Source organism: Odontomachus brunneus, unplaced genomic scaffold (assembly GCF_010583005.1).
Source record: "Odontomachus brunneus isolate Ranch 3 - 2012 unplaced genomic scaffold, Obru_v1 Obru_scaffold_036, whole genome shotgun sequence".
Classification (NCBI taxonomy): domain Eukaryota; kingdom Metazoa; phylum Arthropoda; class Insecta; order Hymenoptera; family Formicidae; genus Odontomachus; species Odontomachus brunneus.
Genome location: NW_022639486.1, coordinates 1,383,831 through 1,397,348, shown reverse-complemented (window position 1 = coordinate 1,397,348; position 13,518 = coordinate 1,383,831). Strand labels below are relative to the sequence as shown.

General features: G+C 40.3%; 1 protein-coding gene across 3 annotated transcripts; it reads right to left on the bottom strand.

The window, feature by feature from the left end:
- Positions 1-457: 457 nt before the first annotated feature.
- Positions 458-10,243, bottom strand: LOC116843875. Of its 3 annotated transcripts, none has more exons than XR_004377941.1 (6): positions 9,358-10,243; positions 5,847-6,374; positions 4,981-5,260; positions 3,814-3,912; positions 1,350-2,517; positions 458-1,081 (listed from the first exon to the last, which is right to left on the bottom strand). XR_004377941.1 is itself a non-coding variant. In XM_032814750.1 (6 exons), exons 1-5 carry the CDS (start codon positions 9,361-9,363, stop codon positions 1,550-1,552), a joined length of 1,881 nt encoding a protein of 626 aa, XP_032670641.1. In that variant the 5' UTR covers positions 9,364-10,243; the 3' UTR covers positions 458-1,081; positions 1,544-1,549. The 3 variants fall into 3 exon arrangements, 2 of the variants coding, with proteins under 2 accessions (XP_032670641.1, XP_032670639.1); XM_032814750.1 differs by having other exon boundaries at positions 1,544-2,517; XM_032814748.1 differs by having other exon boundaries at positions 458-2,517.
- Between the last annotated feature and the right edge of the window lie 3,275 nt (positions 10,244-13,518).

Below are 13,518 nucleotides of genomic sequence, written 5' to 3'. Positions count from 1 at the left end.
AATAATTTTGATATTTTAGAAAATATTACAACATTGTGGAATTATTAGAAAATATTACAACTCTGTGGAATTATTAGATAAATAAAGGCAGAATAAAAATCACCTGTATGTTTCTAATATTTTTAAATAGTATAGTTCAACGATGTGTGTTAAACATTTTTTTTATTTTTTAATAATATGATTTAACCTAGATCAAAGACTTTCTTACTTTTAAATATGTAGTACGATTTAATGATGGGAAAAAAGACCCTTTTATCTGTTAATGGTTTATACAAGTTAATGGCAAATCAGGTCAAATCAAATTTTTGTTTTTCAGTAGCACAATCAAATAGATCGACATACTTTCGTCTTTATTATATAATAATGAAAAACAAATGTTCTTCTGACTTAACGTTACATCGCACTGCTGAAAAATGAAAATCTAAACAGGAAGAGCTTTAAATAAGGACAATAAAAATAAGATTTTATATCTATTTACTTAAAGAAACTATAACACATAGATAACAGAAAAGCCCTTCTCTTAATGGCTGTAAGTCCTTTACAGGCAACACTACAACTTTTGTTTGGGACTTACGTTCGAATCCGCCACGAGCGAAAATATAACAACGAGAGTCTTTATCACAAAATTAAATTATATATACTCGCAATAATTATCCTACATAAGTGACAAGAAATTATTTATCGTCATACGGTTTGGTTGATTTCTGGATCCACGAGTGTCTCATAATTGCTCACAGAATGAGCATTATAATTCTGTCAGCGAGTTGAAATATATACAAAACATCCCAAGGTGTGAAAATAGGAGTTTTTTTTCCTTTCAATGGAGAAATTTTCGAGAAATTTTTGGGCAGCTGATATAACATAGCTTTCAATGATGCGCGGGTACTTCTCGAACTCCGAATGTTTTTTCGTCTTCCAAACATCGAATCCGATAGATCTCATTCTCTCACTGATGAACTACCCTGCCTTGTGTAACGCACTATACCCGCGATTGCCTGTACCAGAAGTCTTTATCGCCCGTAATAAGGATACGGTAGTTTGTATTTGGCCGAGTGTGGATAGTACGCGAACGCGTAGACTACTGTAACAGAAAGAGCGTGCGTGCACATATTAAAGTATACGTTAATATTTCTTGAAACATGCAACGAATATTAAAAAAAAAGAAGAAAAAACAAAACATTGCGGGATGTTATTTTTTTAATTTAGCTCGGACAAACAATCTCGTATATTGGAATGAAATGAAAGTGTTCAGGTATACTCCTACACTCACACACAATGCAGACTTACAAATATTCTATAATCCGCACAAATATTTTGCGCTTCTCAACCACGAATAGTTGAAACGATACCTGATGATTCCCGTGATGATATATCGCGTTCATCTCATCTCTTCACTTCATCACGTTTTGAATATTCGATAAATATCCGATACAATTCCGGCCCGAGGTATCCGGATATCTGTCTCATAATAAATATCGTAAAACTTTCGAAGAAACGCCGTTTCCTCTCTTTTTATTTATATATACGCCTACCGACGCGTTACCTGACGTTACAGCCGATGGAGTCTTGTCGCCTGCAACGACGCGTAACGCGCGCGTCGGCTGGCTAACATTCGTCTCTGCAGGATGTTCCTCTTATGAAAGGGTTTCAGCGTGCCGAAGGCTGACGCCGGCGCGAACGGGTCTTGACCCTGCCAATGATCCGCCGACAACGGGTTCAAAAGCTGTATCCTTAGTGGGCCATCCAAGCTGTTGTGAAGATTCGCGAACTGCGATTGCCCGTGGAAATCCACGTGCGATTGCAACTTGGGCAAGTCGTTCAAGGCGCCAGGGTAGCCCAGCAGGGGCACTTTCAAGGGCGCGACTTGCGGTTCAGTGTCCACGGTAATACTGGCATAGACCGACGTGCCACCGTCGTCATGGAGAGGTAACTTGGGCACCGGCTCTAACAATGGATTCGTCAATGCTCCGTGCGGGCCATCGTGTGGGCCAACGTGTGGGTAATCGAGCTGTTGCACATGCAACGGTGGATACTCCACGCTCTGATGAATGGACAGATGAGGGTCGGCCAGATTCGGGAAATGATGCGACGATGGGATCAGCGGTGCCGCTGGTTCCGGGGGATGATGATGATGATAAAAGTTTTCCTGATCGACCGCAGGGTAGTTCTCAGGGTAGGTCTGCGTCGGTTTGTCAAGATGCGAGGAATAATGTTCGGGCGCTCCATAGATTGGTGCTGGATGCGCGATAGGAGAGTTTGCGTAAGAGTTCACGTTGATGTTGTTGTCATGATCGTCTTGAGCAACGACAGCTTGGTGATCCGTCGTGTCACTGACACCACCGCTGCCGTTCGGCACGCTGATCAAGAAGTCTTTGATGGCCTTGACCGGACCGCCGAAACTTTCCTCTAACTTCGCAGGGTCCGGCTTCACTTCCGCTATGTTCGCGTGCTGGTCGCTGTGCTCGTCCAGGTCAGATTTCGTCGGCGTCACGATCAGCAGGCCGCCCTGATTATTGTCTGTGAACGTGACGTCTGTCAGTCTCGTAAGAGTCTCTTGTGAGTTGATTCAGTGCTTGGGTGTTAAGTTTGCATTTATTACAGTATAAGTACGTTAGTCAAGTTCTTTGGGGCAGAGGGAGAGTTGCATGTATACACTGTCAAGACTGATTAGCACTTTATTGCGAGTGCGTCGGAGGTACTACGACGTGTCGAGTAGGTGCGAAATGTAGAATATAACCACAATCCACATTCAATAATCAATAGACACTTACATAGATTCGCAGGCAATTGTCGCAAGGTCCGTCACGCAGTGAAAAAAAAACAGTGCGCTCTGTGTCCTATTAAATTTCTAAGGTGTAAATTGTTCAAGGATGGATACCGTGCGTAGAGAACGCGCGCATAGAGACATTTTTTTTAAATCACGTACGAATATTTATCAATAGTAGACGCGGAGTATTTGTTTATGTATTTAGAGGCGCGTGTCGATTTACCGAGTATTATTCTTATTATCTTTACCTTAAGATATAAGGAACATTTTCGTGCGTTGGGAGAGGAAGAGAATGAACGCATCCAAATTATACTCTGTGTTCCTACGTCGACAGTTAAAATTCAGAGGAATCGAGGAAGTGTGTCAGAAAACGAGACTCTCGGAGAAAGTGAAAGGTGAGAAGGGTTTGGTGTTTCGACGAACACGTGGGCAGCATTGGACAATATATTGTGAGATCAAGTAAGGAAAGAGGACGTTGACATTCACCGTTGCTCGGCCATATGCGATATGGAAAGGGAAATTCCTCCTCCTTGACGGGAGAGGAATTTCGCGAGCGAGTTTGGGCAGAGCGTATCGACAAAGACTTTTGACGGAGACTAAAATTTATGGTATCGCGTAACGATCATAATCACTCTCCCCGGCAACGAAATTTATTTGTGAGAACGATAACCGACGACTTGATGGTTAAACGATATTGCAAACTGCAATTACTTCAGAGAAATCTTTTCGAATCGGTAAGAGGAAATAAATTCCACATTTAATGCTTTTGAAATTCAAGGAGAAAGTTGGGAATCTTTAATTACTTCTGTTTTCTCTGTGGAGGGAGAATTCTCTTTCTCGGATCGTTCTCCGATGAATCTCCGGAAGAACCAGGCGAACGCGCCCGTGCATTCACTGAATATCCTCATCAACGCGTAATTGTTATCTCAGATCAATTAAAGCTGGCACTTTAGAGAGGCACGAAAACGTACAAACGGAATACAATCTAGGAACTTTGTTACAACTACACTTGCGAAAGATAAAACCTAAAAAAGAAAAAAACCTACCATCTGATGGCCCGCTGTACGTCGAGTGTGGAGAATAATCGTTTGCTTCAGAATATCCGTCAGGACCCGGCGGTAATCCTTGGTAATTGGAATTGTATCCTGCCGTTAAACAAGAAATATTTAACAAGACACATCCAGATAAACACACGAGAAAGATTACACCTTACTCCATGATCATTAAATCAATCGCAGATTGTATATCGATGCGTAAACACGTAACGATACCAAGAACGTGGTAATGCAGCAATGAGCGCGTTTCATCATTGAACATGATTTATTTCAAGCTTCTTGAAATGATAATACTGATTATAACACTCGATTGTTATCGCTTCTCGAACGAGTCCAAGAAAAGCGAATAATACTCGGTTAGGTGTCTTGAACACGTGATTACCGGCGAAGTATCCGGGTTTGCTGATAATCGGTTGGCTCGTAGTCACTAAAACAGGCTTTCTACGCTACGTCATTTCTAGACATGAAATTACGTCTCTGATCGATTTCCACGACTAATCGGTTAGGCGCAGCGTATATAAGCGAACGAGCAAGTAGAAAGCAATTTTTTAGTGGCACACGCGTTTTAGTGGCCACGCTTGCGACTATTATGGTTCATCCTTCTTTTTTTCTTTTTCATTTGTCTCGAGAAAACGAAATTTTTTGTATTACGTGAAATTATCTCGGGCCGAGCAAGGTCTAATTGAAGCTCTCTTTTTGAGTATTGATTGAAGTACCTGGCATTCTCCTTTATGATCGATGAATGATATGAAAATTAATCCTCGGTGTATCATTGTGATGAAAAAATAACTAACATTTCTAAACTAAAAGAATTGAAAAGATTATATTGTAATGACATATACTATATAGTATATAGTAAAAATATAGTATAGATTTTATATCTAAATTTATATAAAATTGAAATAATTTCTTGACACTAGAGAAACAAGTACATTCTCCCTTTGGTCTTTAGGAGACCTTTAGACAAAGTGAAAATCATAAAATACCAATCCTTATCAGTAGTTGCAACATCAGTAATTACAAAAACAAAATTCAGAAACTATTGAATCTAATTTGAATAATGTAAATTAGATCTAATTGATCATGGCCATGAGCATACCGAGAGTTAATCGGACCGTGTCACGCAATTTTCGCGATCTTTGCAATCGTCATCCTCACCTATGTCTTCAACTGGCGGATGTTGCTCGTACGTGTACGTGTCCGGCGGATAGGACGCTGGATAGGTTGCCACACTACTCGTGAGTTGTTTACCAAAGGACGTGATAACGTCCCCGGTTTTACTGATAACTTTGCCCTTAGCTGCGAGCAAGTAACCACCGCCCTTAACCAGCTGTCCCTTCAACGCCAGCACGCCGCCGCTTATCGCCTTGAGAGCTTGAAACACTGTGCTAAAAATCGTCTTCTTGAAGTCCCAAGCACCGAAGGGCTTCTCTTCATACTGGAGAAGTAATGCGACTGAGATTACAGCGTCTCTATATCGTATTGCGTAAGGAGACGAGAAAGATCGGAAATCGAGAACTGTCTCGTTCGATATACCTTTCCCCATTCATTTTCTAAGTAACGTAACTGGACTTCTCATTATAGGGTATAATTACGTTCTTCAACACCCAATGTCGTAATTTCCACTTTGAAACACGTTATAACTATTTTAATCGCTAAACGAGAAACGTGATCGCGACGATATAACCGCGTGGCGATTAGGAATATAGAATTATAGACCAATCAGTCGACAGAGCGATCGAAAAACTGCTTAACTCTCGCTGTTTTGTGATAACTTTGACGTTCTACATCGTGTTTCCGTGTGGTTTTTCTTTCCATGTTTACGCTAATAGGACAGGATTCTCGACACGAGAATCGGTCATTAAATTTCGCATAAGGATGAAAAAATGATATCTACGCTGACGTGTGATCTTTTCTTCCGTCTCTGTTATTATTTGCGTACCCCATTTATAAATAAAAGTCAGCAAGAGAGAAAAGAGAAAATCTGTCACCGATTAATTGCGCAAATGCGAGCATCACATTACCGAATAAACCGGAGATGCGCTGTAAGCCGGTTTGTGATCGGGTTGGCTGCTGCTCGCCGATGCTTTCGCCGCAGAGCCGCTCGATGCGCTCGCGACGCCGCTCAGGACACCACCCGCTATGCTGGTGAGGAGACTGGCGGATCCATGGTTGAAGCCGCGCTTTATCCTCTCCTGCATCATCGCGGCGTACTTGGGATCGGCGATGATGTCGATCGTTATGCGCTTCTTCTCGTCTGCTCGCTTCACTGCCTCGCTTGACTCTGTCTGTTCGGGCAGAATCTCGAGTAACTCCCAAGGTACCCTCTGGTCCCCGTCGATCTTCCTCTCGCTTGAGACGTCTTGACCCACCGGTCTCCAGGCCTCCAAGAGGTTCACGAGATCCAGCGCTTCTTGTTCAGCGCTTTTTCGATACGGCGCTAACCGCTCGAGCTGTTCCGACGCTCTCTTCAGCAACTCCTGATCGGTATTCGAGGTTTCCGATCGTGCGACGATTATCGAGCAACACGTTACTATCAAGAGTTCCGCCAGCTGAAATGCACGACGAGGAAAAACGAATAGGAAAAATTGTATAACTTGCTCTTCGAATTCTTCTCGAATAGCTTAACGCTTAATCCTAGGTAATGAGGTCTGCGAGACCCCAGGCAAAGTTTGAACTCTAGTATTAATAGAGAGAATAAGTAAGGAGGATACGACCGCCGTGTAAAAAAAATTTGAATCTCCTTTGTAGATAGCAACTGTCGGAGCAATCAATTGTCTGTCGGTTTTGTGGTAATTTACACGTAAAGTAAACCCGGGGTTTCCCAGACCCCAATGTGTACTTCGTGCAACTTTTTTTGCAACTAAGTATATTTTGTAATTAATTTTATTCGAGTTTATAGTGTAAATATATATTCTAAAGAATATTAGATTAAATAAGTAGTGTAAAAAAAACTAATTTATATTGGAAGACAGAAACACACGGACTAAACGCCCAAAATAATACTGCCTTGTTGAATAAATGTTATTTGCCGCTTTTAAATTATTGATTTATTGAATTATTTAATTATATAATTATTGAATTATTGATGTTTTTCTTTTTTGTTTCTGTTTCTATTACATACATTACAAGTTATTGAGTTTGTATTTTTTAACAAAAATTCTAACTCTTATACTGCAAAACCGTTAGAAAATAGAAATATGAAAAATCGTCAATCTTGGAGCCTTATAATTTTCATAATAATATTTCAATATTTAAGTAATGATTTTTTTCCTTGTACCTTGAAATATGCCCTTTCAAAATCTGAAAACTTTTTTCAATTATCTCTATTACCAAAAAAGATATGCATTTTTCAAGCTATTACGGTAAAATAACGTTTCCTTTGCATTTATGAATATTTCTAATGTTTCAACACGTCTTTATTACGTGATGCTGATTATGATTTAATCCTAATTCTTGATAAATATGTGTTTATTAATCTATTAACAATCGGGAAAAAAAGTCAGAATACGGTGATTTTTACCGGAGATATAATAAAAAAATTAGCTGGGGTCTGAAGGACTTCAGTACTATCTACGTATGCGAAAAATAAATGTGTACCTAAGGTTAATAATAGGGGCGCGAATTTCCGTTTGGTTATGAGGAGGAATCGCGAAGCGAAGCGTTATTTCTTTCTACGAATATGACTTAACAATGTGGAAAAAGAATAATGACCAGCAATGAGAACGGACGGACAGCGACGAGTGACCGTAACAGTTTAGGGAAGTCTCTCCCTCGGGATCGTTAAGCATCGTAACTGAATTTGCGACGGTTCATTTCGTGGGACGTATGTTGATTTACGATTTGTTCGAGCGCATCCACGCAGCGCAAGTAGAGCGATTCTAGGTGAAAGTCACGCGACTACCGGCGGTAGTCGAACCGCTTGCTGCACGAGTTACCATACATGACTTGAGGTAAAAACGACGATCTCGCCGGCTGATGATTTCACACGGATACCGCCGTGATAAGGAACGTTGAAAATCTGCGGAGTAATAGCAAAACGTAGAACAAAGTTGCACAATTCTATTAAGTATCGGCGTGTTTCTCGTAACTAGAAAAACAAAACCATCATACTTTTACTGCAACACGAACAAAACAGAAAGCAGCGAAGATTCTAAGATAGATTGTAGCAATCTCGAGATGGAAAAGCGCGCGATCGAGCAACTATAATCGGGCGAGTGGCAATTTCGCGACCCCGGAAACATCGACCTGCTTGAACGAGCGAAAGTGATCACCGTGACCTTGATCTTCGCAGTGCAATCATCAGTTGACCTAGTTTGTCTTCGTTCGCTCGTCGATTTCTAAAAAAACCGGCAATTGAGCGATCGCGTATAAACATTCCGATTTCCATTCGAGAACCAACAACCTTTCGAACGTGTTTTCCACAAAATAGAAAATTAATAAACAGAGTATACTTTCCGCGTGAAATTCTTCGTAGGTACAAGTAAATCTTTATTATCTGGATCGCATATCACCCGTATGATTTTTTCGTTTCTTACTTATTAAATACGCACGATTGCAGCTGGAAAACGTTTAAAATTGATAAATTCCAATCTAACTATTATACAAAGAGAAAACAACACGCCGAAATCAGATGTATTTGGTTATCTTGGTGACCCATCAAAAGAGCGTTCAGAAAAGTTCACTTCTGTAGGAAAAAAGGTTCATGGAACATTCAAATCTTTCTCCGGAAAAATAAAGACGTGACGGTGAAAAAAATGACAGGCACGAGCCATTCGGAATTCTTTAACGGAAGTTTTCATTTATTTATTTATACAAGAATTATGAAGTGATCAAAGAAAAAATTAGAACGCGTGCGAGCGATAGTCCGATACGTCGAATTATTGAACAATTGCAGTTTCCTGCAAACAACTTCAGGTTTCCTGTCTGTCATGAAAAAACGAAAAAAGCGGATATGAGCAACTTTCGACGATCACGTTAACGGCTAATTATTTTTTCACGGCTTGCAGCTTCGTATAAGGAACTGTCCTGCTTAATTCTCCTCATTGTTGAGTGTGAAACTCGCGACGACTAGTACGTAGAAGGAAGGTTACGGCCAGACGGACTTTCACGTGGGTGAGAAGCAAAGTGTCTTACACTCAAGTGGCGTAGCTTGAAACGTATAACAAACAGTAAAACGACGATAATGAATGCGAACGATTAGAATGTGTGGTTTTATACTCGAAGAAGCAACGTGAAATCTCAGTAGCTATTCAGACAACCGCAGCACTTCTCCGCGCGTCGTTCACCGTGAAATTCGAAAATTTTCCATTCACATTTTTTAAATAATCGATCACGGCGATTGTCGAGACGAATTGCGTTTCAATCGAATTAAATTTATTAAATTAACTTTTATATATCGACGTGCCGAACGTTAACAACAACGTCTCTACGTGATTCTTTAATTGATCGACGTTGAAAAATATTTATCGACACTTCACACATCTTCACAATTCGAGAGAAACAAACAGCGCGCGTGATGTGAGTGGCGCGTACCTTCATATTTGACTTTCACGGTAGAACGGTGAAATGATCACGGCACTCTCACTGAGAACCCACTGACTATCGCCACGGAATATATCCTCTCTTTATACCGACTCCCACTTTGCCGGTTATCAAGAAAGTGACATCCACTTTGCCGCGCAGCGACTGCCAAAATTCACAAATTCTACTCGATTACGTTACGAAATACCAGATTATGTGGTGAATAATTAAGCAGGTTTAGTAGTTTCCCTTACACATAATCAGCATATATTAAATAAGCATATAGTTAAGATACTAGTAAGATGTACGTCGCGACATATTTGAATTTGAAATAGTTCAGACTTTAATTATATTCTCGGAAAAAAAGTTAAAGCACACACAGGAGGTCTCAAAAAAAATATTACCGACTAAATTTTACATCAAATCGAGAAATTGCGGGCGCTACATCATTTGATAAAGAAAAAACGTGGATATAAAAATTAGTGATAATATAAAGTAGTATAATGAAACAAATAGTGTGATTATTTCGTGTTGATTATTAGAATTCTCCGCGTTAGCTTGCGATCAAATACGCATGTTCCGTTCAATTTTATTGCGATAATATACTATGTTCTAATATAACATAATCGATTGGATAGATGCTCAAGCAAATATATAAAAAATTGCGTAACACACGGCGAATATGTGTGCGCAACGATACGTTAGATCGTGTCGTAATACGAAAGCGTAACAATACCATAAAGTAATACCGACGTCGTTAGTATTCCGGGGCCAATCGCCGTGCGACGCATCGTAGAATTTGTTCTTTACGCCTTTTTCTTTTCAATTTCCATCCCGCTAACAATCTCGTCACGAATGTCGGCCGAAATTCGCGACGTGCAATGCAATTGCACAATGCATTGGCCACGCGCGAAATGCATCGTAGAAAGGCGGAAACAGGAAGGACGCACAGACGGACACGCGCAGTTTTTGACGAAATTCGCGAGGCGGATCACGCGAACGAAAGTTGTCAGATGAAACGTGTACCATCTCTTTGAAATATCAAGCTCGCTCATTAGCAACGAGCTCTTTTTCATTTTCCGCACGTCATTGTCGCACGTGTGTATACATAATCGGCAAATAAACAGCGGAAGCACAGGCGGAAAAAGGTTTGATTCAGATTGACCAAATTTCTAGTGAGATATAAATGAACCAGATATTCCGATTGAATTTATTAGAATTTTGTTCAAGTTCAAGTCAACAAAATTTCTAGCAAACCGCATTCTGGTAACTTTAACCGGAATTTTTCGGTTCATTCTTATTTCACCAGAAATTTGATTAATCCAATCAAATATTTTTTTCCATGCAGAATTTATTTATATTACATGTATTCAAAATTACAAAAAGTAAAAACGGCATGCATAAGAAAAGCCTGACTTCCATAAAAAAGTCTTTAATAAAACAATAATCGACGATTATAATTTTAAATGATTCAGCGAAATATTCCTTTGCAAACGCAATTTTATTTTAAATCGATTGATTATATCTTTAATTTTTAGTTCTAGAAATCTTTGTAATCTATAATTTTTATTTCTTGTCCTTTCTCGGATTGTAAGCACGAGTAATCATCCGACGCGTCCGACAAAAAAGTTTCGACAACTCTTACCTTCATTCGTACATCGCTCGTGCGGAATGAAACCAAAATAAGAACGTCTTCTTACCTCTATTGTCCTTTCAACGATATAGAATAGAAAGCATGTCGTTAGACGACGCCAACTTATATTAGATTGTAGTTTGCGGGTCGCGGGAGGAGCTGATTAATCGCGGATACAGTTCGCGAGCAGCGTTCCGCGTAATAACGAGATGATTGTATCAACTGCGCATTGAATTGTAACGCGGCGAGTCTGAACATTTAGTTGGCGTCCTTTCATTCGGTCTCGAAGTCGGATTTGCAATAAATGACATCCGATTCACGGGTTGACTTGCGGTTTTCACTAAGCGCCGTATCGCATTTATATAAGTCTCGGTGTTGCATATCAACCATTTAACGTTCACGTATGAAAATAGCGTTAGATTATGTAAGGCGGATAGTTCTACATCAATTATGTATTGAATTCACACGTACACACCGATTAATAAAACACGCGTAACAGCAATTGAGAAAATGTACGATGCTTGATAGTTTTCAATTTGGCGGAGTTCGACTCGGTATTTGCAGATCGATATGTCTCGTTGCAGATCGCGAAACGATAAATAAGAGCGTGCTTTTGAATGGAGCGCAAATGACTTGACCGCCGATGACATAAGACGTTTATTCGACACGTTATGCTTATCTATGCGCGTCTGTCGTAATGCTCATTGCAGGACGTTTCCACTTACCTAGTCATTTCGCCTCGAATCCTGACAACGGTCGTCTTCATGGCTCAATAATTACTGTCAATAATAACTGTCATGCGGCAATAGTTGCATGACGTGCTGTCAGACAGACGAGAATTACTCTATTTTTCTTGTCGCCATTTTCTCCTCGTTCTTACTTTCTTCTCGAAATGTAATACGCGTATGTATATCTAATTTTTAGAAACCCCGTCTCCCATTTCGCCGGTCTTCCATTCCGCTTCTGGCGTGAGAAATTAATAAAGTGGCGATGATAAAAATTGAAAATTACATTTATCGGCGATTGTCAAGTGATAAAAAGTCGAGAACAAATTATACGATTTCATAATTTCGTTTTTAGAATATCGAGTATAATTGCGATTTGTTCTGTCAAAAAGCAATATTGTTAAAAATTAAAGCACAGTATTAGTAAATGCGCGATGGTAAGGACGAAGGACGAGGGGTTGTGAGGCGGTATGGGGAAGCCGGATATACAATGAGGCGCACATACATACGCACACACAACAAACTATTGGCATAGTGAAAATATGTAATAAACATATTTTATGCAATATATGAAAATTTATAGATACACAACACTGCTTCTCTCGTCACTACCGGTACCACCGCTACTCCCAGCACCTGCTCCACCGCCAATCACCATCATGAATCATCTTCGACTCCGATCGAATCTGTCAATTCGCAGTAAGATGGAAAAGGTAATAAATTACCTATTAAACATAATTCCACGTTAATAATATAATTTCTCCGTGTCAGCTTTCAATGCGCTTTCATCATTTCTGTTTCTTAAAATACTAAGGAATTCATTACTATTAATTGCAATTGTTCTCACAACTCTCGATTTGAAAAAAAGGAAAAGAATAATTCCTCACTTCAACATGATTGAGATGATGTAAAAAGAAACTAATTTTGGTTTCCTACCGAGAAGATCTGCTCGGTCGAGTTTCCTCGTCATTGGGAGGGCGGATCGGGGGATGGTGACATAACGAGCCCTCAGGACCATCTCGTCCTGCGGCCGGGAGTACCAGCTGGAGAGCAGGAGCGGGGCAGGGGCAGTGCAAGAAGTCTCTTCTCTGTCACGCTCACTTTCGAACTAATTTCCTTGTTACGTGTTACAAATCAGTGCGCTCGACGTACAATCGTACAATCCAAGATTATATCATATATATATATGTATATATATACAGAACAATCTTAAACCGCTGAATCTGGGTAAAGAACGCGAGTAGTAAATTCGTCTACCGCGGATGGGACTTTCTCCCTATCTTATCTTCTTCCTTCTTCACTTCTTTGCTTTTCTTCGAACTTGGTTGCGCGATCCTCGACGCTCTCGCGATCGCGAGACGAGATTGCCGCGATCTCGACTCTTCCATTGCCGAGCACGTTATTTAGCATATTCAGTCGTGTATTCATTAAAGTTTGGACTAGTTTTGATTCAGTTCGTTCTTGAATTTGAAAAAAACTGATTCGAAACTTCGACAAATACGCGTTTCCTTTTTTTCTCTTTTCCAATGACAAAGGCAAGGAACTCGGCTCTGGAATTTGAGACTCGGGATCGGTGCCGGATCGATTTAGCAGCAATTGACGAATAACCTTCGCGCAGCCTCGGTGAATTCTCTTTCGTCTCGACGCGAACCTGACGCGTTGCGTTTTCATCTACGTGTACCTTGGCGCCAATGGACCAACCGCGGTAGCGAAAAAGCGAGAGGCGGCTTTGATCAATGAGAGATCGCAGGATTTCTTTTCATCGGCAGACAGGCAATAGATTGAAAAATCTGAGGGTTCATCGATGATGATACG

Coding starts and splice junctions, on each gene's coding strand:
- LOC116843875 (XM_032814748.1), bottom strand. Junction 3,913..4,980: donor TCCGCCAGTTGAAGACATAG/GTGAGGATGACG, acceptor GTTTAACGGCAG/GATACAATTCCAATTACCAA. Junction 2,518..3,813: donor GTACAGCGGGCCATCAGATG/GTAGGTTTTTTT, acceptor TCACGTTCACAG/ACAATAATCAGGGCGGCCTG.